Source organism: Eurosta solidaginis, chromosome 1 (assembly GCF_040869045.1).
Source record: "Eurosta solidaginis isolate ZX-2024a chromosome 1, ASM4086904v1, whole genome shotgun sequence".
NCBI classification, from domain to species: Eukaryota; Metazoa; Arthropoda; class Insecta; order Diptera; family Tephritidae; genus Eurosta; species Eurosta solidaginis.
The window spans coordinates 340421906-340447392 of record NC_090319.1 but is presented as its reverse complement, the minus strand read 5'-3'; the positions used below and the strand labels follow the sequence as shown (position 1 = coordinate 340447392).

The following is a 25487-nucleotide window of genomic DNA, read 5'->3' as shown; positions in this document are numbered from 1 at the left end:
TGAAAGTCAGCATTCTAATTTTTTGAGGTGGTTTTTTTTTGTGTGGCTGTCCACCGAACAAGGACCCCATAGTATAGGAGAGGCTTTACAGTCGCTATAGGTACTCATTGAGAGAGAGGTCCGTCGAGTGTTTCTTCACTTTTTACTTCACATTGAGCTTCCACGACACTTTACTATTTAGTATGATTCCTAGATACATATTTGGTACATGGTTTTCCCTGCAGTGTAACCCCTCCCAGCTTAGGTCTGTTTAAAATTTTCACCTTATACCTCTAAGTAAGAAAGATCATTGGCGGTCAACCCAACATTGGATGCCCAGGTATATATCAGGTGTATGCATATTAAACCGGTATGGGCATCTTACCATCAGTAGGCACAATTGTAGGAATAGTCAAAACTTACCATTAGCGTCAGTTGGCGTCTTATGATCTGTCAACAATATCCAATACCAAACATTTCAAGTTTCATACAACATCGTGTTTTTTTCGCTCTTGAAAATGTCGAAATACGTGCTTTCAACAACGATTTGCGGGGAGCATTAATTGTTTGCTTCCATTTGAGTAAATCGGCGATAGAATCTCATCGAATGCTTGTCGAAGCTTACGGAGAGCACGCTCTTGGTCGCACGGAGTATAATGAGTCGTTCAACAAGTTTAAAAATGGTAATTTTGTTGTGATCAAAGCTGACGGCGACAAACCACCGAAATTGTTCGAGGACGTCGAATTGCAGGCTTTTCTGGATGAATACGATAGTCCGACGCAAATACAGCTCGCAGAACAACTAAATGTGTCCCAGACAACCATTTCCACACGCTTGAAATCCATGGGAAAGATCATGAAAGCGGAAGATGGGTGCCACATGTGCTGAACGACAGACAGCAGGAAAATCGGAATGCTGCTCGCCAGACAAAAAAGAAAGGCGGTTTTGCATCGGATATTTATGGCGATGAAAAGTGGATATATTTCGTAAATCCCATAGGCAAGAGATCGTATATGGACCTTGGCCAACCAAGACCAAATCGCTTCGGCAAAAACAATGCTCGGTGTTTTCTGGGATCAGCGTGGTGTAATCTGGTATGAGCTTCTAAAACCAGGCGAAACTGTTAATGGTCAATGCTACCAATTACAATTGGCCAACTTGAAACGTGCTCTGCGCCAAAAACGCCCAGAATATGAAATTAGGCATGACAAAGTGATTTTTCTCGATGAAGTTGCACCATCACACCGAACAAAACAGACTCGGGAATTGGTTGAATCGTACAGCTGGCAACCGCTACCCCACTCCGCTTACTCACCAAACTTGGCTCCATCCGACTTTCACTTATTTGCATCGATGGGGCACGCACTTAGCGAACAGCGCTTCACTTCTTACGAAAATGTTGGAAAATGGCTCGATGACTGGTTTGCTTCAAAAAACGAAGACTTTTTTCGGGGAGGTATCCATAAATTGCCTGAGAGGTGGTCAAAATGTGTAGCTAGCGGGGGCGCTTACTTTGAATAAAATATTAGTTACCATTCTCTTGAAATAAATTTGTTTTTTTTTTTAATAAAAAATACCGATTTCATATACATACACCTGATATATCCCGAAGCACCCGATCCATCAAAGAGCACCTTCAGTTATGACAACTGCAATGTCCTCTATGTAAGACATTAGTTTAACAAGTCCCTCATCGAACCACCCAAGCAGTTGGTTGATGAGCAGCGTTCACAGCAGAGGTAATAACAAGAAATAGTAATACAAATATGAAAAATTATTTTAATTCTTAAAAGTGTTTCAGGTTAACGCCAAATATTCATAAAATTTGTCAATGTAATTATCACGATGTCAGTATTTTTTTTTTTTTAATTATCGCAGCAAATTGCCCTAGCTCCGAAATATGTGTACGACAGGGCGTATGAGTAACTATTTTATTTTCAATCATTTGAAAAATTCATATTCTAAATTATTATTATTAGAACGAACTATAACTGGACATGTTAAGCACGCGTTCAAAAGGTCAACCTAGGGAAAACAATGCTAGTTCGTATGACATCACAATGTTAAAGTGTTAGTTGAAAACAATGTGAGTGAACAGCGCTTGTGCGATTTTCAAAAATTTTCCAACATTATATGTAGCTTCAACGGCTTTCATTTAAGACTTGGTGGCGGTGCCACGCTCATTTTCCAAAATTTCTATTTTTGATCCTAAAGTCAATAAATTTATCAGATTTGATCACTTTTTCTGTCTTTGGTAATAAGTTATCTGAGTTTTCCATTTTTGATTTTTCGGTATTGATTTTCCTAAAAGTGGGCGTGGTTGTCAATAGATTTTGGAAATTTCCTCTTGCTGCAGAAACAATAGCAAGGAAAACATTACTGCCAAATTTCAGAATGAAGTCTAAAACGGTTTTGATTTACGGTTTGCAAAACTTGGAAAAGTTCGTCTTTTTATTGGAGACCCACTTTAAAAATATTTACCAAATTTCTATATTCCGTCTTAACAACTTCCCTGTCCCCATACAAAGCGCTTTGAGAATGCCCCACGCCCATTAGTTTTTTGTATTGCTTAATTGAATAATAAGAATATATATTATAAAATATTATTTTTATAAATAATTTGACATATATTTACCTTATTTTAGCTATTTTATTTTGTGAGTCAACTGTGACTCCTGAACGTAGCAAAAACAATTTTGTTTACCACGTTCAATGAGTCACATGTGAACATATAGGACTATAAGAAATAATTTAAGTTTTTTAATCACAATGACGGTAAATTGATATATAAATGTCAAAAGCGTGTATTAGTGTGCTTTTTTGTTTTATTGAAGTTAGATATACATATATACAAAAATCGAAGAAAATGAGAAAAAGGTATCAGAAAAAAAATTTTTAATTTTCTTTCATTTTCCTAAAGTTTAGGTCTTTTGATATACGCTCACATAGAATTCACAAATATATAACAACACGTCCGTACCAAGAAAGTGTTTTTAAGTTGTAAAAAAAATGAATCATATGTGACTCATGAACTTATTTCAATACGCTCTTGTGAGTCACATATGACTCATTGGACAGGGAAGTTGTTAAAGTTACATTATCGATCCGTTGTACTGAATTACCACATTTTTCCCATTTTCGAAATTTTCGTTACCGATTTGATTTTAAATGGGTGTGGTCGTCAATGCTATTTTGAAAATTTACACTTGGTGCTTAAACAATGCCATGACGCATTGGAAAAGTTTCACTCAGGCCGAGCAATATATCTATACTGAGTTCCCGTTCATAAAGAGATAGAAAGTAATAGAAATGAGGTGGCAAAGGAGCGTGCAGCACTCGCTGAATCGACGGTAGAGGGCCCAATCCATTTTGGGAGAAACCAAAAGGAGACAGAAGTTGCATATGATCCATCAAGCAGAAAAGGCGTGGATAGAAGCGGGTGGCTGCAGAATAATGTGCAAATTCTACGATTTTAGACTCAAAAAGTGTCTCATATCCACGCTTGCCACTTTAGTCCACCAAAAATGGTCTTTTATAATCCCATTTGGTCCGCTGGTCCATTTTTTCTTTTAATTTTGGTCCTTACCTCAATGGATTTCTTAGCAAAATCTGTCATTAAAATGTAGCAGAGCAATGACATTCCACCTAGCAGATAATTTAGAAAAGTGTTGGAGCTTGAACCAATTTTCGTTGATTGTTGATGAAATAAGCAGCTTATCAGAAAATCTTGTTTCGAAGGCTTGAATTCGATCGATAATTAAACACTTTTCGTGATAGATTTATGTCACTATTTAAGCTTAAACAAAGTTGCAAATACACACAAAGAAACTTGACGGAGTTTGCCACTGAAGAAGTCATTCTTGGATTTAAAACAAAATTTAACAATGAGACTAATTTGTTTTATATTAAGTGCACTTGCCTCTCCCTTAATTTATGTTCCAAGTTATACGTGCAAGCGTTCCGATAAATATTGAGAGTTTGTGAAGCAATATATCGACGTGCCAAACAAAATGTCACCCTTAAAAAATGTTTACAAAGAAATCCAATGTGAAAGATTTTGAAAGTGTTACGTTTCCTTTGGGATATCGATATTTAAATTTTTCTCACACAGCTAAAAGCAAATTTATGTTTTTAAGGATTCAAAGGCTATTGTGGTGTTGACCACGCAAGGCACTAGGCATTTATTTATGGCATTTGCTTATGCTATACAACTGTCAAATTTAATACCAGCTACAGAATTAAAAGTTCATACATATTTCCGGCAGTAAAGGGTTTAATCAGAAAAGGTGTGTCCGACAATATTATACCATCAATATGAAGTCTACTTTGAGTAACTTTAGGTACAATGTTTACATCAAAATATTGGGTATTTAAAAAATTTGAGTGTACATAATTTTGAATACCAAGAAATATTTTTATTTGGAAGTAAGGCAGAACTATATTTTGAAAGCATTAACTTTATGTATCCGGAATGCTAAGGTGGCATATTTGAATAATAAATTTAATGCAAATTTGCCTCCAAAAATGCTATGGAAGAATCTTCGCACTTTTGTAGTATCCAAAAATGATAATATACAATGCAAATTTGACCCTAATGTCATGAACTAACACTTCCTGAATGGTAATATAAGCGATAACAGTGTAAATTATAATGATAATCATAATACCAGTTACGAACACAGTAAGACGGGTAGTATAGGCAGAAGATCGAATATTTATATTGATATTTTTGATTTCTCAGTTGTAACCGAAAGTGATGTCTTGGATGCTATATTTGACGTTAAGTCTAACGCCGTTGGAGTCGATGGCATCAGTATACGATTTATTAAACTTATACTTCCATTTGTTACAGCTTCACTAACACATATTTTTAACTTTTCAATTATGTCCGGTGGGTTTCCAAGTCAATGGAAAATAGCTAATGTTATCCCTATTCCTAAAGTTAAGTCTCCATGTTATTCCAAAGAATTTAGACCAATTAGCCTGCTGCCAGCCTTGTCTAAGGTTTATGAGAAGCTATTAGCTAAGCAGATAATTGATTATATATATAATAATAACTTACTATCTGAAGACCATTCGGGATTCAGGAGAGGACATATTTGCGCTACTCTCATGCTTAAGATTTTTGAAGACATACGCTCTGCCTATCACCGTAATTAGCTTACAGTACTTGTACTTATAGATTTCTCACGAGCAGTTGACTTCAGAATACTTCTTCATAAGCTGGAAATAAACTATAACTTCAGCTCTTATGCTATAAAGCTAATCCAAAACTACCTCACAGCTCGATTTCAGCAAGTTCAATGCGGTGATAATGTCTCAAACTTAAAGCTTATAACATCTGGTGTCCTACGAGTATCTATTTTGGGTCCAATATTGTTTACACTTTTTATTAACGACATAGTGCCTTGTTGCCAAAATGTCAAAATACATCTCTACGCGCACGACACACAAATGTACTTGTCACGCCCTTTTGGGCTTACCGAAGACTTGTTCGTCAGGCTGAATGAAGACTTATCACGCATAGGAAATTGGGCTCACAGAAATAAGTTATATATGAATGCAACGAAATCTAAGGCATTAGCAATATCAAGCGCAACATGTGACTTGAACAGCCTTCCTGAAGTTATACTTAATGAAGACAAAATATTATTCCAAGACGTGATCACCAATTTAGGCTTCAGAATTAACTCTAAATTAACTTGTGTGGACCATGTTAACCTTATGGTCGGTAAAATATATAATACCCTTCGAAATTTGTACAGAACTGCCTAGTTATTACCACGTGAAACAAAAATGAAGCTGGTCAAATCTCTTATAATTCCTTAAGTTTCTTATGGGGACTTATATACGGTAATCTTGATTCGTCTTCACATAATAAATTGCAGCTTGCCTTAAATAATGCTGCTCGTTCCGTTTTTTTCTAAAAAGAAATTTGATATCTCTTCATATGCCGTACAAATTCTCGGAAGTAATGTTAATAACTTCTTAAAACTTAGAAATCTATGCTGCTTGCATAAGCTACTTCATTCCAAAAATCCCCCTTACTTATTTGAAAAACTAAATTTGTGTCAGTCCACTCGGAGCCTAAATCTATTGGTCCCTAAGTTTAAATACACAACATCCTCAAGACTGTTCAAAAACAAAAACTATTAAACAAGCAGGATGTTTCTAACTAGCAGCATTTTCTCTTCTTAACACTTAAGTTACTATAAATCTTTGAAATTTTAAGTGAATGTATGAAAATATATACCATTGAAATTTTGTATGTATTTAACTTTTCTGTTTTTATATATGTTATGTTATATCTTTAGATGAATAAGTAAATTTCTTTTTGTAACATTTTGGTATAATTACTTAATCGGATTGATGTACTGCCTAAAAGACTAAGTCTTCCTTGTACAAACACTAAATAAATAAATAAATAAATAAATATATATATATATATGCTTAAGGTAGAACGATTTGTGTCAAATTATTCCCGTTCGAGAGCAGAACCACAGAGACTTTAATAATAACAACGTTGACTGATTTTTCGTACCAAGTTAAGTGTGATCGAAATTCCATTGCTATACAGTTAACACTTTTAAGGCTTTTCAATGGTTAATCTGACAACTGTATACATTTAATAACGCCCCGATTCTAGTGTGGTAACAACATTCTTCACCACGGTAACGAAATCATGTAGCAACTTTTACACCCTTTTGGGGTTCTACCCGCTAAAGTAGCCGGATAATTTTTTATCCACAAAAGCAGGTGGTTACATCGAAATGACCACACAACAGCTGTTGTTTAGAAAAAGGCAGAACTGAAAAATAAAGAATTGTAAGCGCAAATAAGTAAAGATAATAGTAAAAAGTGTTGCCTCTTGCTATATATATTTGTTTACATTATGTACTTTCACAGAATAAATTACAATATACCTATTTAGAAACTTATCATGCATAATATGCATATACACATCGTCGTTTATTCGTTAGCCTCGTATCTACAAATGAGACATTTTCGGTAAAACGAACACGGTTGCACATCATGTTTTCATTTGGGACGAAAATTGATCGAAAAAAGGACCAAATTTTTATTTTATTTTATTAGTATAAAATACAAAATTTTAGGATGTTTCCATAAAAAATTTTACTGAACATAGTGATGATTTTCCTTTAATTGAAGCTGAACAAACGAATATATGTGGCTGCAACCAAAAATGATACTATATTTTGACATAGGATAAGTCTATGTCTTTCACAAACCAAACGCTGTGAACCAAGTTTTGGTCAGAAAGCTCTTGGTTCTAGCATTATGTTTGATTGCAATGCAATAAAATATATAGTGCAGTTAGGTTTTAGTAAGAAATGGTTCAAAATTTGCATTCTGTTGTTGCCGAACTATGTATGTGGAAAACTCAGTAAATCATAAATGAAACTAGGCAATTTTGTTAGTGCTATTTTTATAGATGCTTTCTTTTTCTCTTAACGTTTAAACTTCATATCAGTGCCTATATTCAGTAAGTGTGAGTTTTGATCCCAGATCTCGGGGGTTCCGCTAGCACCTACGGGAATAATTTTAAACAAAACATTTCTTCCGAAATCAAATCTCCTTTGTATTTGCTTCCTTCTCTCTTCGAGTTAAAATATTTCTTGTGCCAAGATACTTAGTTTTCAATTACCTTGCGTGGCTTAACACCACAATAGTCCTGGAATTCCTTGAACTCATTGAGCTGGGTGAGAAAGATTTAAATATCAACGTGCCAAACCAGAAGTAATGCATAGAATTTCCTTGTATAAGTTTTGAAAATGTTAGGCTCACGGCAGAGTGCTCGCTATAAGCTATGTTAGGGCAGAAGCAATTTTTATTTTCATATATTTACATAGTGCTTGATAACAGATCGAAATATCTAGCCGTTATTAATATTATTATGAAACAAGAGTTTTCTTGATTAGTCGGTTATTTTATCAACAATTAACGGCAATGTGTTTGCCAACACTTTTCTTTTTAATGCCTGGCATAAATTTTATCCTAGGTGAAATGTTATTGTTCTGGTACATTTTATTGATATTTTATTATTATATATAATTCAAAATTATATGGGAGCTAACGAAAGTGTGGCGAATTTTTGGGCAATATTGTGAATTTTTACCTGAGTGAAAAAGAATGAAAAGTATCAATCGTGGCTACTGCCTAAAATGGATAAAAAATTGAAGAAAAGGGACCAGCGGACCAAATGGGGATGGAAGGGACCATTTTTGGTCCAAATGGACCAAAGTGGCAACAGTGAAAGCGAAGTAAACTACCTTTCAAATTTCTCCAAGACACTGGTGAGTTTTTGGTGATGACAGCATTACCACTTGGGTCAGAATCGCGGATAAAAGAACTGGTAACGATATTCGGTTACATAATGTTCTGGGAACTATTTTACCGGTAACGTTCAGAATCGAGGCGTAAATGTGGGTTTTTAAATATACATTTTCCTTTAGAATAAATTATATGGAAAAAATGAACTGATTTGGCTTGAGGGACGTTTTCTCCTCTAAGGTTGTTCGTAATAACGAAAGTCTGTGGGAGATAATCCTTTACTAAAGCAGACTAATCCTAGAAATGTATAAACTTAATGCCTAAAAGTACACTTTATTTTCGTTTGTGCAACCTTTTTTTATTTCTAACAAATATATATTTAGGCAATTCACAAAATCGTCTATTCGTTTAATCGAAAATATACCGGAAACTACGAATACTAGGAAACCGTGGAAATAAATTGCAATTTAAGATACTTTTGCGAATGGCGGAATTGTTCGTAAACCAATTAACGAATACAGAAGTTTGGTCCATTTTTTTGAGAATTAGTACTTTTCGATAAATTTTGGTCCCAAATGAAAACATGGTGTGGCAACCGTGCTCATATCTCTGAACAGAAAATACTCAAGGCTCACGACGGGTGCACTAACTGGGCGCTGCCCTCTCGTGTCACATGCTTATAAGTTAGGCCTCGTTAGTAACAGCAGATGTAGGAAGTGCGAGTTGCAGTAAATAACGGTTGAGCATGTTCTGCTTTCGTGTCCTGCACTCGAAAGGTCAAGACTCCAGCTATTAGCGGCAGTAGAGTTGCTAGAGCTGGAGGTATCAAGATCCCTGAAAACGCCTAATATTTGCCAAGAGGACGGAGTTATTCTATAACATAAGTCCTACACATAATTGGGGTTCTTCCATTTGGTCGTCAAACAAATTCTCGTAACACGGTGGACACAGTCTTTGTGAAATACCATTGTGTACAAGTACATGCTAGGTTTATGAATTATTACTCATTCCCTATTTTGCGCAAAATATATTCTTCAGACGCTTTTGAAGTTTTCATTAATATTTAGTAATTTCTTGCAGCATTTATCTGCTCGTGAGCGTAGCCAAATTTTCATAATGTCAATGTGTTTTTTTTTTTTTTCGTCTGCAGCTGGCTCATTTATATCTTTTTATGCACATAAATATGCAAAAGATTAATATCACTCATATACACGAACAATAAATGTGAATTAACTTTGATAGGCTTATTTAGTTTTTATAATTTCAGAAACACTGATTTACTGCGCTCTTCATACTCGCTGCCTAGTGTTTTTTTCACTTTTTATTATAAAATAAAAATTTTCTTTATTGATGCTTTCTCCCACTTATTCGCCTTTTTCTTTTTTCTTCTCCTTTTCTTTTATTTTATTTTATGCACGCACATCACACAGATGTACGACAATATTAAGTCACTGCGCTTTTCCAAGGACAATTCGGATCAGCCCATTGTCACTGCGATGATATCCAGTGAGGGTGAAGTTATGGAATTTCGCCATAGCGGTAAGTATGATTATAATTTTTTCTTGTTATTATATTCAGCGTGCTTTGCACACAGAGTATATTAACTTTGATTGGATAACGGTTGGTTGTACAGGTATAAAGGAATCGAGATAGATAGAAGTCTCACATATCAAAATCATCAGTATCGAAAAAAAAATTTGATTGGGGCATGCCCGTCCGTCCGTCCGTCTGTGCGTTAACACGATAACTTGAGTAAATATTGAGATATCTTCACCAAATTTTGTACACGACCTTACCTAGACCCAGAATAGATTGGTATTGAAAGTGAGCGAAATCGGATGATAACCACGCCTACTTTTTATATACATATATAACATTTTGGAAAACATCAAAAAGCTGATTATTTAGTAAATAATACACCTAGAGTGTTGAAATTTTACGTGTGGACTGATATTGAGATTCTTTATAAAAATTTTACAAAAAATGTTAAAATGGGCGTGGCACCGCCCAATTTTGACAAAATCAATTTTAAAAATACTTTTAATCACAGAGAGGTTGCCTTTTCTATAAGGAATGCTGTGAAGAAAAATTAAGGAAATTGGTTGAGGACCACGCAATATAAAAGATTTTTGAAAGGGTCATGGATGAATAAAATAAGATATATCTTTGCAAAAAAGAGCTTTATATCAATGATATTTCATTTTCCAAGTGGATTTATAACAGCATATAGGAAAAACTTAAAATTTTAGAAAATGGGTGTGGCACCGCCCCTTTTATGGCAAAGCAATTTTCTGTTTCGGGAGCCATAACTCGAAGAAAATTTAACATATCGTAATGAAAATCCTTATAGCAGATAATATTTGTAATAGAAATGGACGGGATCGGTTAAAGACCACGGCAACTTAGATATAAAACAAGTTTAAAAGGGTCGTACTAGAATAATAAGCTATAACTTAGCAAAAAATAGTTTTCAATCAATGATATTTCACTTACCAAGTTTTATTTTAACAGGAATGGGGAGACATTTTTTTTTAAATTTATCTGAAATAAAATATGCAATTGAAGCTCACGCTGAGTATATAATGTTCGGTTACACCCGAACTTAGACAACTTTACTTGTTTTTAACATAAATTCGGATTGACATGATGGTCATGTACGGGTGGCAGCTGCTATCAGTAAAACATGAATCTTACTTAATTACCAACGAATGCTTATAGAGTCCGTTGGCGAGCAGTACTTACACTCTATTGACCATTAAATCGTAAAATAATTGTGGATATGAGGCGAATGAGCCCAACACAAATAAAAATCAAATTAGCAATAAAATATAAAGATATCAAACTGGTAATATAAAAATAAAAGTGACGATAGTAATAAAATCATTTTATATACTAAAGAAATATCTAAAACAAACACGTGAGATGCCTTTCAAGTGTGTAGATTTATTAAGAGTTTTAAGAATAGGAAGAGGTGCAAAAAAAACTTTTTTGAAGACTTAGAATGGTTTTTCGCTTCCTCATAAACCTCCATGTAAAGTTTCAATATGATATTTTCAACAGCTTTAAAATAATGTAAGGTAAAATAAAATAAAATAAATTAATATAAAATAAAATAAAATAAATTCCAATAAAATAAAATAAAATAAAAAAAAATGCAATAAAATAAAATACAATAAAATAATATTAAATTAAATAGGATATAATAAAATAAAATAATTTAAAATAAAATAAAAAATATAATAAAATAAAATAAAATAAAATAAAATAAAATAAAACAAAATAAAATTAATTAAAATTAAATTAAAGAAAACAAAATAAATAAAATTAAGTTACATTTATTTAAAATAAATTAAACATTAAATAAAACAAATTAACTTAAACATATAAAATTAAATTAAATTAATATGAATCCGTTTATTACTGAAAATTTAAGAATTAGTCATTGATTAATTATCGATATGCTATCGGATTGTTACCAACTATCGGATGTTTATGGAAAAGTTTTAAATTTTTTACCAGAAATTATCGATTACGTACCTAAAATTGATCGATATTTTATTAAAAGGATATCAAATTGTTTTAGAAAACTTAAAGATTTGTTATTGGAGTATGTATTGTCAATTTGTTATCGACGTGTTATGGAAAAGTTATTGATTTGATATCGAAAAATTATCGATTTCTTATGGGAGTGTTATGTTTGATTGTTTGCTTTCGGCATGTTATCGATTTGTGTGTTAAAAACTTTAATAAAAAACTAATGGCAAATATGTGTGCTTCTACTATAAGAAATCAATAAGAAGGCGATAACTCTGCGTAGCATGGCTAGTCGACTGTAGTTACTCGCTATCGATAATAAGCCAATTATAAAATCATACGGGTTTTAACAAAATAAGAAGGCCGTCGTAGCTTTTCAACCTCTGTTGAGGGTTAACTTCAACTCCGGAATGAGCTCTAATTAACTTAAAATAATAGGTTTCTAGACATCGTCCCCACGCCCTTTTTTGCATACAAACCGGTTGTTGTCTGTGATAAACGGAAACCAACATTTCTGATATTTATTGGCATTTATTACGTAGTTGAATTGAAAATATGGGATTTGGGAACTGTTATTTGCAATCACTACTTTAAATCATACTTTGGTTTAGCCTAGCTGAACTTTATTAAGATTGACACTTATTCCTTAGCTCTACCGTTAAGTCGTAAGCGACTCGAATAGTAAACAATTAACATCGTCATTGAGCGTTAGGCTTTAAGTATATATTTTTAATTGTCCTCTTCTAAATACTTCATGGCTTAAAATATCTTCGTAGTGAAGAATACATTCCGCGTATTCAATCAATTTTCAATAAGATAAATCTAAAAAGCAAAGTTGAGTTTCATTTAGTTTTGCTCTGCGTAAACTTGTGAACCCGAGATCATCAGTCGCTTGCCAATGAAGTTATACTTAAATTTTTTTTTTGGACTTAACTCTCAGAAAAACTTTAATTTAACCCCACGTAAATGGCTCAAAGCAAGCCACTGCGAACGTCATCAAGTCATCCTCATTCCTCAAACCGTGCCCCACTCCTTTGTCGGTAATGCTTTTACGTTTTTATTTAACTTGAAATAAAAAGGATTTGCTTCTATTGGCTTTGTCATTTCAATGCTCATTATATTACTAACTTATAGCGATTTGCTGGTACTCAAATTGCTGCCACAATATTCTGACGCTGATGTGGACAGACAGATACGCACGCATTGAATTCGCAAAAAGAAATTGTACTTTTTATAGCAATCATTTTTGAAATTTATTTTTTTGCTTTTTTTCTCATTATTACTTTTAATTAATTGTGGTAGCGATACGGATGTGCTTCGATGTTAAATGTACGAACCCGGACGTTGTTGTTAATTGTTAGCTTACTCATCATAACTTGTAGCGCACGTTTTCATTATGGAAATTTTTGCAAAAACGGAAACAAAATATAAATACTAGCATTAACAATTTTTTTAACGAAGCAATCAGTTCCGCCACTGACCACTGCTTTTACTTGTTGTGCAGTCCTCCTCTTCACACGCCTCCCTCTCCTCATTGTTTGTAATTAGCTCTGACTAAAGCATCTCAATTTCGTTATCAATAACTGCAGATGATTATCAATAAAGTTGCCATGCTGCTTATTACACTTTTGCTTTATTGTCTTCATTTGTATTCTCGAACTCAAACTGTACTCTTGGGTGCTCTGTCAGTTTTATACCGAATTTCCTTTTGCAACTGCTCCATTCTGTTGCTCCTGTTTTCTTTTATTGTCAAAATTGTAAAGTTGTTTTTGTAATTTTATTATTTATGATTTTGTAATATATCGTACAGCAGATGGACGGACCACCAAATGTAAAAATCACTATTACTTATGTATGTATTTCTCATATTTACATATTTATTTGTAGTTCGCGCAAAGGGTCGTGTTGAGAATTGGATGTGCGACGTGCTGGACGAAATGCGGCGGTCGAATCGTTTCATCACAAAGCGTGCCATATTTGACTTTGGTACTGATCTGGAAATTACAAGGTAAGCTGTTTGTCATTTAGAGCAGTAGGATGTGTTGGAGGAGAAAATTCTTAGTATATAACAACAAAGAATAGTCAAAATATTTTTTATTTGCATTTTAGAAGCTATGGCTTAAGAGTTGTCCCAAATTCAGCACGTGTTTGTATTTTGAAGTTCGAAAACTTATGAGATTTTCAAGAAAGTTGAAAAAAACATAAGTAAATGTGTTTTAATTATATTAAAATAAATAAATTAGTTTTTTGACCTTCGAGAGAAAATTTTAAAACATACTTCGGAAAAAAAGCTGTAAAGAATCAACCCGAATTTTTATAACCTATACTTTGTCAGACCTAAAAACTCCATACTCACTTAAGGCTTAGTAAAAAATAGAAACTTTTGTAGAATCATTACATTATCGAAAATGAAAAAAATAATGAATTTGATTGATGAAGTTTGTTGAAAAAATTTTTGTGCACACCGCTGTATGTATGATTGGGAACTTATAGATCGTGATCTTTGTTCGTCAAGAGAAAACTTTGTTTATGATCACGAAACAAGTTCCAGTATCATTCAATGATAAGTCACGCAGTATTTCCGAATTGAGCTCTAAATGTTCCGTATATGATGCGAAAATAATACCGAAACAGACTCGACATTATCTTAAGGTTCCTCGAAATTATCCCAAATTGATCAGACAAAATAGTAGTCGAAAAACATTTCAAATAATACTGTATGGAATTTTAGGATATTTCCGATAATTCTGCGCCTTCTCACTCAAATGTTCTGTGCGAGTATATAAAATGCTCCGTATTTACGGCACTACCCTGATAGTAGAACTTCACAATGTGTTCGCGTACTTCACTTATAATGTGTTAAAATCAAGCTGATTGAACTACTCCTCAGATTGTGCTCTTTTGAGATACTCAGTTTACTTCGCTTATATCTCTTAGGGTCTATACTTTTCGCGAACAGCCTTCTTGAATAGTTGTTTATTTACTACTCCTATCTGCTGCATCTTATATTCGCTGTTGTCTTCTATTTTATATGTGTGTGTTATGCCGTGTGCACTCTTTGTTGCTGTGTATATGTGAACGCCGTTGTGCATCATTTATTTACTAGCGTCATAGTGATGTATAGAAATTGCTAATATTCTCCACAATATGCAGAAAGTCCAGAAATTATCCAAAAAGCTGAAATGTTTCCATTTCTGCACTACAAATATAAAATTTAACCTAAAATTTAAATTTTTGTCCTTTAATGGAAGTTTTCTGAACTTCAGCAGCAGGGCTGTTCCAACATTTTAAAATTGAAGTGCAAATCACAATACATATGCATACTTACATATGTACACTGAAAAAAAAAAAAAAATATGTACACTGAAACTTTTTAAATTGAAAAAAAATAAATAAATATATGTATTTAATATTTCAAATGTTTAAAGATTTTTGATGATCCCCTTAATGTATACATTTTGAATCAAATTTTTTTTTGTCAATTTGTTAGTGTAAATTTGACACCGAGGTGCCTTGGCCTCACATGGAAATGTTTTTCTTTGCACTTTCATATGAAATTCAGGCACGTTCATATGAATCGAATTCATATATGAGGGCATATGGGAGTGCTGTGAAAATTTTTTTTATATCCAAAGTGTAAATTTGTATCTGTACTTATTCTTCAGCGCATAACAAACACAAAAGTGCTATAAGTGTATAGGGGTTGAGAAGTCCTATACAATAGCAACTTTCTGCACAAAAACTAAAAAATTATGTATACCCAAATCAATGGTAAAATGGCAGATTGAATTAAGTTCCCGCGATAATTTGTAAATGGAGACAGTTGTCAAAGAAATCATGTGAACCACTAGGACCTAGCTAATACCAGGACAAACAGCGGCGTCAAGTATTATAAAGAATTTTGCGAAATCTTTAGCGTTGGATAATCAGTGGCAGAATTTCAATGCAACCGTACAAACCTAACCTTTATAGGATCTTTGCGTCATATGTCAATGTATCCGCATTTTAAACATTTTAGTGTATTAAATTGGTTATATGGTATAAATTGCCTACAGGGATCAGATGTGACCCGAAGAATTTCAACTACGTTAATTTTGAGTAACATACGATGGTAAATTTTTTTTCAACCAATGTTTCCAATAAAGGCTAAATGCTTCAATATGGACCCTATTTGACGTATATACATTTCTGAATGCTGGAAGGCGAACATTTTTTGCATGGTGCGATTGAGCATGACATAGCTGCAATAAGCGAATTCCTTGTCATGACTGTACAAATACTGCCAATGTTATGTGAAGGCAATTTCTGTCCGCGAGCGGCAACACTTTATTGCCAACAATGAATAATATTGTCGTTTTCAGCGATTTACATTTTATTACCACCGATTATGCTGAGAGCGCATAATATCATACAGTAGCCAAACTTGACTGCCATCCCGCAACAATGAGCTCATAAACCTATTAGAGATGGGCGTAAAACTGGCGGTACTAATCTGTGTTAAGCGAAAATGTGAGGCAGCTTGAAAGTGTTTACAAATTCTGTTCTGTTTAAGATGTCATCTCTTTCCAAGCTATCGATCTTTGTATGTTACAGATTTTGAAAAAGTAACCGGTTTCAAAAAGGGAGAAGAGCTTCCCATTGCTGCAAAGATCAATGAAAAAGGTCTATTTAAAAGAAACAATGACAAATACGAAAACCTGGTTACAAGAAACGGGTAGCTCTAGTTGTCCCCATAATACGACATCAATGGGTACAGTCTTTTTTGGAGAGTACTAAATATCTTAAAATGTTTTGTGAGAAATTTATCTTTGATATAATTGATAGAGGTTGGGTGGCAGCTGTTCCTAATAAGGTGAAGCTCTTTGGGCCACTACAATAGTCGGTTGTTATAACAAATTTTCAAACATATCCTTCAAATATCTGTTGCGCAAAGAGTTACCTAATATATTTGGGTGCACCGACTAAAATACCAGCTCTTCATTAAAAAACCAATCACTATATGTAAATGGACCTTATACGATACTCGGAACTTCCAACCTACCTATTTCAAAAAATAGGTATCCTTGAAGAAGGCTTGTTAACGCCGAAACGCATAGGATGATAGGGGAATATATCTAAAATGTTTACCTCATATTTATCGTCTCAAAATCTCAAGACCTGACAAAATATCAATGTCAATAATTTCCTGTGAAAGAAACCATAACGTTTATTATGACAATTTTCGAGACAAGAAAGACTTACTTCAGATATTCACAGGCTTTTGTCCGCTAGATCATTGTGAAGCAAACCCCGCAACTTTCCGCTTTTCTGTCGGGGAATCAATTTCACTCTACAACCATAGGGGCATTGGATGATTGCTTATTTACTATTTTATAGAAGAATGGCTGACTTCCAGTTCAGAAAGAAGCCCAGTCAGCATGACCCACAACTCCTTGATTAACAAATCCTGCATTATTTCATGCATGCCGTCAAGGAATCTATAAGTTCTAGACACAGAAAAATGGTATAAATATTTATTTTAAGACACATCTCTATACCCACAATTCTTAGTTTTGTGCTACATAGCGCATATGAGTTGGTACAGTATCCATTTGTATGCTTGTAATGGCTCCATTCAACCGCTTAAGCTCTTTCACATTTTTACGACTATTTTATTTCAATTGTACGCCATTTACTTATGCACTTTACTTACACTCTTCTTTGCTTAACTTCCTTCGCAGACCCGATTGGATGATGAAATACCAAGGAATGGTTGGGCTTGCTGCTTCGCTCGTTTGGTGGACTGCAGAAGTAGAAGAAGCATTCGATCAGGCCACAAATCATCATAATATGCGCGCAATGAAAGATTTTCTCGAAAAGCAAAATCATCAAATCGAAGAGCTCGTTCTTAAGGTACGCTCGAATTTGACCCGTAATGATCGTTTGAAATTCAAAACCATCACAACCGTCGATGTTCATGCACGCGATATCATTGAGGCTTTTGTACGTGACAACATTTTGGATGCCAGCGAATTTAGTTGGGAGAGTCAATTGCGTTTCTATTGGTTGAAGTTGTACGATAATTTGTATGTAATTCAATGTTCGGGAAAATTTGAATATGGCTATGAATATATGGGTTTGAATGGTCGTTTGGTTATAACACCTCTGACAGATCGCATCTATTTGACTATAACACAAGCGCTACTTATGAATTTAGGTGGTGCCCCAGCTGGACCGGCTGGCACTGGCAAAACGGAGACAACGAAAGATTTAGCTAAAGCTATGGCACTTTTGTGTGTTGTCACGAACTGTGGTGAAGGTATGGATTTTCGTGCTGTGGGCACGATTTTGTCTGGACTGGCTCAGTGTGGTGCTTGGGGCTGTTTTGATGAATTCAATCGCATTGATATTTCGGTGCTGAGTGTGATTTCTACACAATTGCAGACCATACGAAATGGATTGATAAGGAAATTGGATCGTATAATTGTAAGTAAAAGCTATTCGGTCTTAGTTCTTTCTTATTTGACTTTCGACGACATCAACCAATCTCGGTTACCAGTTTGAAAACGCCTCACTCGGAGTTTTTAGAAGGAAACCCTTTTGCCAGATTTGTTTCTTTAATGCTCAATTTCATCTAGAAATCTCCTTTACTTTTGCAGATACATTTTTTTTTAACCTAATTTTGGGGTGAGTCCAAGATACAGAGTTTATGCACTGGCGACAGCGATACGATGTTTCACTCATTATTGGAAACAAAAACTAATCTAAGAAAAGTGTTTAATTGCTTTATGAACTTGTGGTGAAATCATTCAGCCGACATCATTCATTGTTATTTTGCGCAACTCAGTAGAGGTCTTCCTCTCATCCTTTCCCACGTTCGGGCATTTCCAAAATTATTTCTTGAGCCGCAGCTTTAACGTGAATTATCCTGTTAGCTCTATGGCCTTTTGCACACCTCCTCACCTAATAAATAAGACATACGGTTTTTTCTATCGAATACTCCAAAGGCCCTTTCGTCTTCTTTCAGCACCTTTCCAGCTTCGTTATAGATTTTGAATATTCATACAACCAACTTGTATACCATGAACAGAGCTTTTGCAGTGTCTGTTCGAGGATATATGTGCGAAAGCTCAATAAAGCTTTTACACTCGTGAATTAGTTTGATCATCTCTACCCCAGATGTAATCTTATATACATTATCAAACGAATGATTCCGTCGCAGCTAAAAGTGCTTGTGAGACCGCCTTTCTTATTGATTGTGTAGAAAATACTAAGGTTACCATCATAGGGTAAGAGCAGCTTCGACTACACTTAGTCTTCTTGACTTTCAATAACACTTCGCCTCTCGCTTGGCGGCAGTTTAAACTTTTCCAGCCGAAATCATAAACCGATGGGGGAACATATGTCTGGTCGGCAGAAACAGTATCGGGTTCGTCACCTGCCAAGTTAAAAAGTTATGAGGAAAAGTGTTTCCATCGAAACTTATGCACAAACTTTATTTCGACTACTAACTCGCCTTTGTAGTTTCTGTAGGTTTTAATGCGCAATGCACAAAGTTTTCTAGTATACACTCACTCCTCGAACTATGTGTCTCCCTTCCCTCTTTACCTGCCGATAATTCTCATACACACAATTAGGTGCTACACATGAAGGCCTAGGGCCTCTCTTCTAGTAGGTGAGGTTGTAATTGAATTGGTGAAGCTATAAATTGCCCTGCACCACCGACTGTATTACTGATAAATGTGCTCCTACTGCTTGGTTACATTATTAGATCGAATATTTCCCATTCAATAGATCCGACGACTCACAAATTGTCATCAAAATCCTCAAACGGGAGTCAAAGTAAGCTAGCTGTTTCAACAGTGATGGACCATAGAGATGCCGGTATTAGAGGCGTAAGGTCTACGCTATAACTGAAAGGTGGTTGGTGTTCTGTGGAACACATCGCATGCAGGGCATTAATTACGTATGTCAGGGTTGATTCTGGACAAGTAAGAGTTAAACCTCGTCCAGTATCCACAACGAAGTTGGTCAGAGTTACTCGCTTTTGCCTTCGTAGTCTGCTTTATTTTTCTGCAATTTTTGCAGAGAGCATATTGATTATAGGGCTCATCGGATATGACCTAGACATATTGTCTACCGGTTTTGTGTGGATAAGGCTTAGGGCCTCCTTATGCTTATGTTGATCAAATGGCTGCGTAAACAGGCGCGGGATCTCATCATAGTGCTGCCGTATTTATTTTCTTATCCCCTTCGTAGGATGGAGTAGATCAGAACATTTGTTGATGGGGTGTCCAGGTTTGTGACAATTTAGCAAAATCTGCCTGCTCAGCATTCCGTAGTGCTCTTTAATATTGAAATCTCTTGCCTTAGAGTTGTAAATTATTTTCAGGGTTCATAGGTTGAAATCCCGTGGCAGTTCTTAGTGCAGTTTTATGAGGCCTTTAGCTTTTTCCAATATGTATTTTGTCGACCAGGCGACTAGACTGTCGTCGGGTAGCAAATGAGCAGCCGTCCAATTGATTTGAATGTTGTAAGCAGAGTTTCTTTATCTTTTTTCCGAGAGCTGATGGCAAACGACTTGAAGAGCTTTATAATTGGTACAGCTTTGTAATTTTCAAGGCACGAGCCTTGAAGGTAAGGGTGGTGTTGAACGTTATCTCTACGATCTATGAGTGACTGGCAATAGGTAGCTTAATGCCATCGACATGAACGTCTGATATTTGCGTGATCGTCGTAAATAGAGTGGCCGTAGATTTGATGAGGTAAATAAAACGAAAAGACTATGGAGTTAGTTATACTTTTTACAAACTCACCTAATAAAGGGACAGGTCCTTTTGGCATTATCGCGCAGTCGTCGACATAGAAAATGATAATACCTTTTTCTGATGAGGAAGGCAGCTTTAATATGTAGAAATTAAACAGAAGTTAGGATAGGACACCACCATGTGGCATCCCTCTTTAATTCTCCTAGGTTTTGAGCTTTTGTTGCTAAATTAACCGACAATTGTCGAAACGGCGAACCTTCTATGTCTTGGAGTAGTGTGCCGCGGTTGACTGTGTCAAAAGCTTTTGACAGGTCAAGAGCCACAAACACCTCCGTATGATGGAGTTTTTGTTGATTTAATCCGTAACTTATCTGAGTTTTAATGACGTTTAGCGCGGTGGTAGTGTTATACATTTGCGAAAGCCATGCTAATGGGTGGCTTAGTGAAAATTCGTAGTGATATAAGGGAACGGGACGGTTTTCAAAGTCTTCGCTACTGGCGAGAGGGCCCCATCCCATGGTTCGGGGCTCTTCGGTAAGTAAGGCCAGCCCGCTTTCTTTGTATCCTGATGCCTAAACTATTCACTTATCCAAGAATCAAAGAAAGGTGTAAGGTCGCAGCCGGCTATAGTCTAGCCCATATTTGTTTCTAGTTTATTAAAATTAATCTTTCGTGCTTTTTATACTTAACGTGCTTTGCACACAGAGTATATTAACTTTGATTGGATAACGGTTGGTTGTACATGTATAAAGAAATCGAGATAGATATAGACTTCCATATATCAAAATAATCAGTATCGAAAAAAAAAATTTGATTGAGCCATGTCCGTCCGTCCGTCCGTCTGTCCGTTAACACGATAACTTGAGTAAATATTGAGATATATTCACCAAATTTGGTACACGAGCTTATTTGGACCCAGTATCGATTGGTGTTGAAAATGAGCGAAATCGGATGATAACCACGCTCACTTTTTATATATAAAACATTTTGGAAAACACAAAAAAGCTGATCATTTAGTAAATAATACACCTAGAACGTTGAAATTTGACGTGTGGACTGATATTGAGACTCTTGATAAAAGTTTGAAACAAATTTTTAAAATGGGCGTGGCACCGCCCACTTGTGATAAAATCAATTTTACAAATATTATTAATCATCAATCAAAAATCGTTAAACCTATCGTAACAGAATTCGGCAGAGTGGTTGCCTTTACTATAAGGAATGCTTTGAAGAAAAATTTACGAAATCGGTTAGGTACCACGCCCACTTTTATATAAAAGATTTTTAAAAGGGTCGTGGACGAATAAAATAAGCTATATTTGCAAAAAAGAGCTTTATATCAATGGTATTTCACTTCCCAAGTGGATTTATAACAGTAAATAGGAAAAACTTCAAATTTTAAAAAATGGGCGTGGCACCCTCCTTTTATGACTAAGCAATTTTCTACGTCTCGGGAGCCATAACTCGAAGAAAAATTAACGGATCGTAATGAAATTGTGTACACAAATTTTCCCTATAGCATGAAATATTTCTAGTAAAAATGGACGGGAGCGATTAAAGACCACGGCAACTTAAATATAAAACTAGTTTAAAAGGGTCGTAGACTAGAATAAGAAGCTACAACTTAGCACAAAATAGTTGTGGATCAATGATATTTTAACCAAGTTTTATTGTAAGAGGAAATGAGGAGAATGTTTTTTTTTTTAAACGGGCAGTGCCACGTGTTATGTAGAAAAGTAATTTATCTGAAATGAAATGTGCAATTGAAGCTAACGCTGAGTATATAATGTTCGGTTACACCCGAACTTATACACCTTTACTTGTTATTTCTAACTGAAATACTATTAACTATTTATGGATATAAATAATAATTTTTTTTTTTAACTTAAAGTTTGAAGGCAGCGATATTAAACTTGATCGTAAAGTGGGCGTCTTTGTCACCATGAATCCTGGCTATGCGGGTCGTACAGAATTACCAGAATCTGTGAAGGCACTTTTCAGGCCAGTGACCTGCATTAAACCAGATTTGGAGTTGATCTGCTTAATTTCACTTTTTTCGGATGGATTTTTAACGGCCAAAGTAAGTATGGTATATGTATATTTATGTATGTATGTATGTTAATAGAAATCGTTGCTACTAAAAGTTTTTCACGGCTAACACCCCTTTCACACTCCTGCGTAACTTGATACTGCCTGAGTTAAGCTCTTGTATATGCAAATAGAGAAATGCCTAACAAAATGAGCTCCATTAACTTTTGAACAGAGGCACTTTTAGTTATCAGCGAACCTTCGCCATGTTATTATATTACTTTTTGTTGTTAAATGAATGCGCCCACCACATCTCCATTTTTTTGCGTCATAAAGTCAACGTAAAAAAAATAATACGATTATTAAATAACCAAAAAGGCGGCGCCAATATCTACAACAATAATACAAACATCACCTTAGCTTAATAATAAAACTTTAAAAGAACAACAATTGCAAAAAATATGTGCACAGTTATATACTCACCTAACACATACATATACACTTTTGAAATTTTATCCACAACCCTCTTATTGGGCTCACCTCACTTCAGTTCACTCTACTCTACTTCCATTAAAACTACAACAATAACATAGATTTTGTTTTTGCCTATATATTTTCATAATAATAACGGTAATTATTTTCTTAGGTATTGGCAAAAAAGATGACGGTATTATATAAGCTAGCTGAGGAGCAACTCTCCAAGCAATGTCATTATGATTGGGGCTTACGTTCACTAAATTCCGTGCTTCGTATGGCTGGTGTGATGAAACGCGGTTCGGAGGATTTGCCTGAGGCTGTTGTGTTGATGCGTGTTTTGCGTGACATGAACTTTCCGAAATTTGTCTTTGAGGATGTGCCATTGTTTTTGGGTCTTATAAAGGTGAGCTATTGTAAATACAAAAGTGTGTATGTAGGTGTTGTTTTGTATGTTTGTTGTTAGCGTAGCCAATTTGAAGGCATTATTTTGCTTGTATACAGGGTGTCACAAATAATACTATAAGGGGCATACAGCAGCGAAAACGAAAAAATCTGTCACAAACTTTATCCAATTTCGCCGATTCAAATCTTTTTTCTATTGTCGATTATTCAAGAAAAAATTTACATAAATTTTGTAACTGAAAAGCAAATTTATCTCCCAAAATATTTTTGAAAAATTCGAAAATTATTTAGTTTTGTAGACCAATCCTAGAATTCAATTTGATATCTGAAACAATTTTTTTATTGAAGGTTGTTTTTTAACTTTCTTCGAAATCGTTATTAAGATTAGTTTTTGTCGCTTACTTTAAGAAACTCATTAGAAATTTTCCTTTAATTATTTTTCAATATGAGCTCGCTTTTGAGCTTTGAAAAAGATCTTGAGGCCACAATAGAGTCGGAGAGTTGACGCAAGGGTGCGGGAACATCAGAACATGCTATACGTGTGTATACCGATGGCTACAAATTAACGTAAGGTGCCGGTTCTGACAGAAGCGCGGGGCTGCGAAATTTCTTTGATAATGTGCAAATCCTATACAAGTAACAAGAGATATAGGAAGTGCGAGCTACAGGAAAAAACGATTGAGCACGTTCTTTAATCGTGTCATGCGCTCGCGAGGTAAAGGCTACAGCTACTAAAGGCTACAGAGTTGCCAGATTTCGAGGCAGCAATTAAGCTAGGTCCTAGAAAACTTCTAGTATTTGCCAAGAGTTTTTTATATCATAAATATTGTCACCTTATTGGTTTGTTTCCGTTTGGTCGCAAACAAATTCTGGTAGCACCTGGACATATTCAGTCTGAATGAGGTCTGTCTTGACAGGCCAGTGACTTTTCTTAACTTATCGAAAATAAGAAAGAAGAATTTAATTGACAAAAGTTTATAAAAATTGGGACTACCTTTTAAAGTTTGCTTCTGTATGTATGCACATTAGAACATATCTCACAAAAATATTGCTAGATTTTTTCAGAAGTGTGCCTAGATTTTTCTTTTTAAAATCATGGCTGTTCCAATCAAAGCGAATGTTAAGTTTAATGCTTTTTACAGAGGGCTCAAGTAAGCTCTGTTTTTGTAGGCGCTGGGTACAACGGAATAGGGGAAAAGTGTAGAAAGATCACAAAGAAGAAGGAAAGAATGCTTGTGGCCTCGATAGGCAAAATAACAGCATTTGAAAGATCTTTGACCATAGCTAGAAAGCATGCTTCAACAAATTAATGGATACTGCTGGTCTTGGTGACGACGGAACACACAGGTTAGGTTGAACTGGCCGGTCCATGAAGACCTCATATAGACTGAATGAGCCCGTAGTGTTACCAGAAGTTTGTTTTAACGACCAAACTGAAAAACCCTAACTAAAACCAGGACCTATTTTATAAAATAACTCCATCCACTTGGCTAATACTAGAAGCTTCCTAGGACTTAAGCCACTTGCTGGTTCTAAATCTGACACCTGTATAACTCTTAATAGCTGGTGCCTTAGCCTGGCAAGTGGAGGGCCCGAGCACAGAACGTGCTCGATCGTTTCCTCCTCCAACAAGCACTTCCTACATCTGCTATCATTGACCAAGCCTAACTTAAAGTATGTGACGCCAGAAGGCAGTGTCCAGTCAGAATACCCGTCATGAATCTACAGTCCTCTCTGTTTAATGGTAGAAGCAACTTTGTTAGTCTAAGGTTGTAAGACCTACACATAATCTTCGACATTTTACAGCCCCGCGCTTGAACCTAGGCCTTTCCCGCTTGGTCGATCATGTGCATCTCTCGCCTTTGCTTAATCTCGCCCAGTCTAATTGGGACGTCTACATAGCAAGCTTCAATAGATGCGCCCATTTTATCTAGTTCGTCTGGTTTTTCGTTCCCATCTATTCCCATATGCCCTGGGACCCGATATAGATGCATGGTTCTCCCTCCCCCGATTCTCTCCAGAGACTG

The 25487-nt window shown here is 35.2% G+C and overlaps 1 protein-coding gene across 1 annotated transcript in view; it reads left to right on the top strand.

Moving 5' to 3' along the window:
- Dhc98D (Dynein heavy chain at 89D) overlaps window positions 1-25487 on the top strand; it is a 322849-nt gene that overhangs the window by 105681 nt on the left and 191681 nt on the right. Inside the window, exons 23-27 of the mRNA XM_067773518.1 lie at window positions 9703-9811; window positions 13694-13814; window positions 17527-18271; window positions 22445-22633; window positions 23228-23461. Of these exons, the coding sequence (XP_067629619.1) occupies window positions 9703-9811; window positions 13694-13814; window positions 17527-18271; window positions 22445-22633; window positions 23228-23461 (1398 nt within the window). The remainder of the gene's footprint in view (window positions 1-9702; window positions 9812-13693; window positions 13815-17526; window positions 18272-22444; window positions 22634-23227; window positions 23462-25487) is intronic.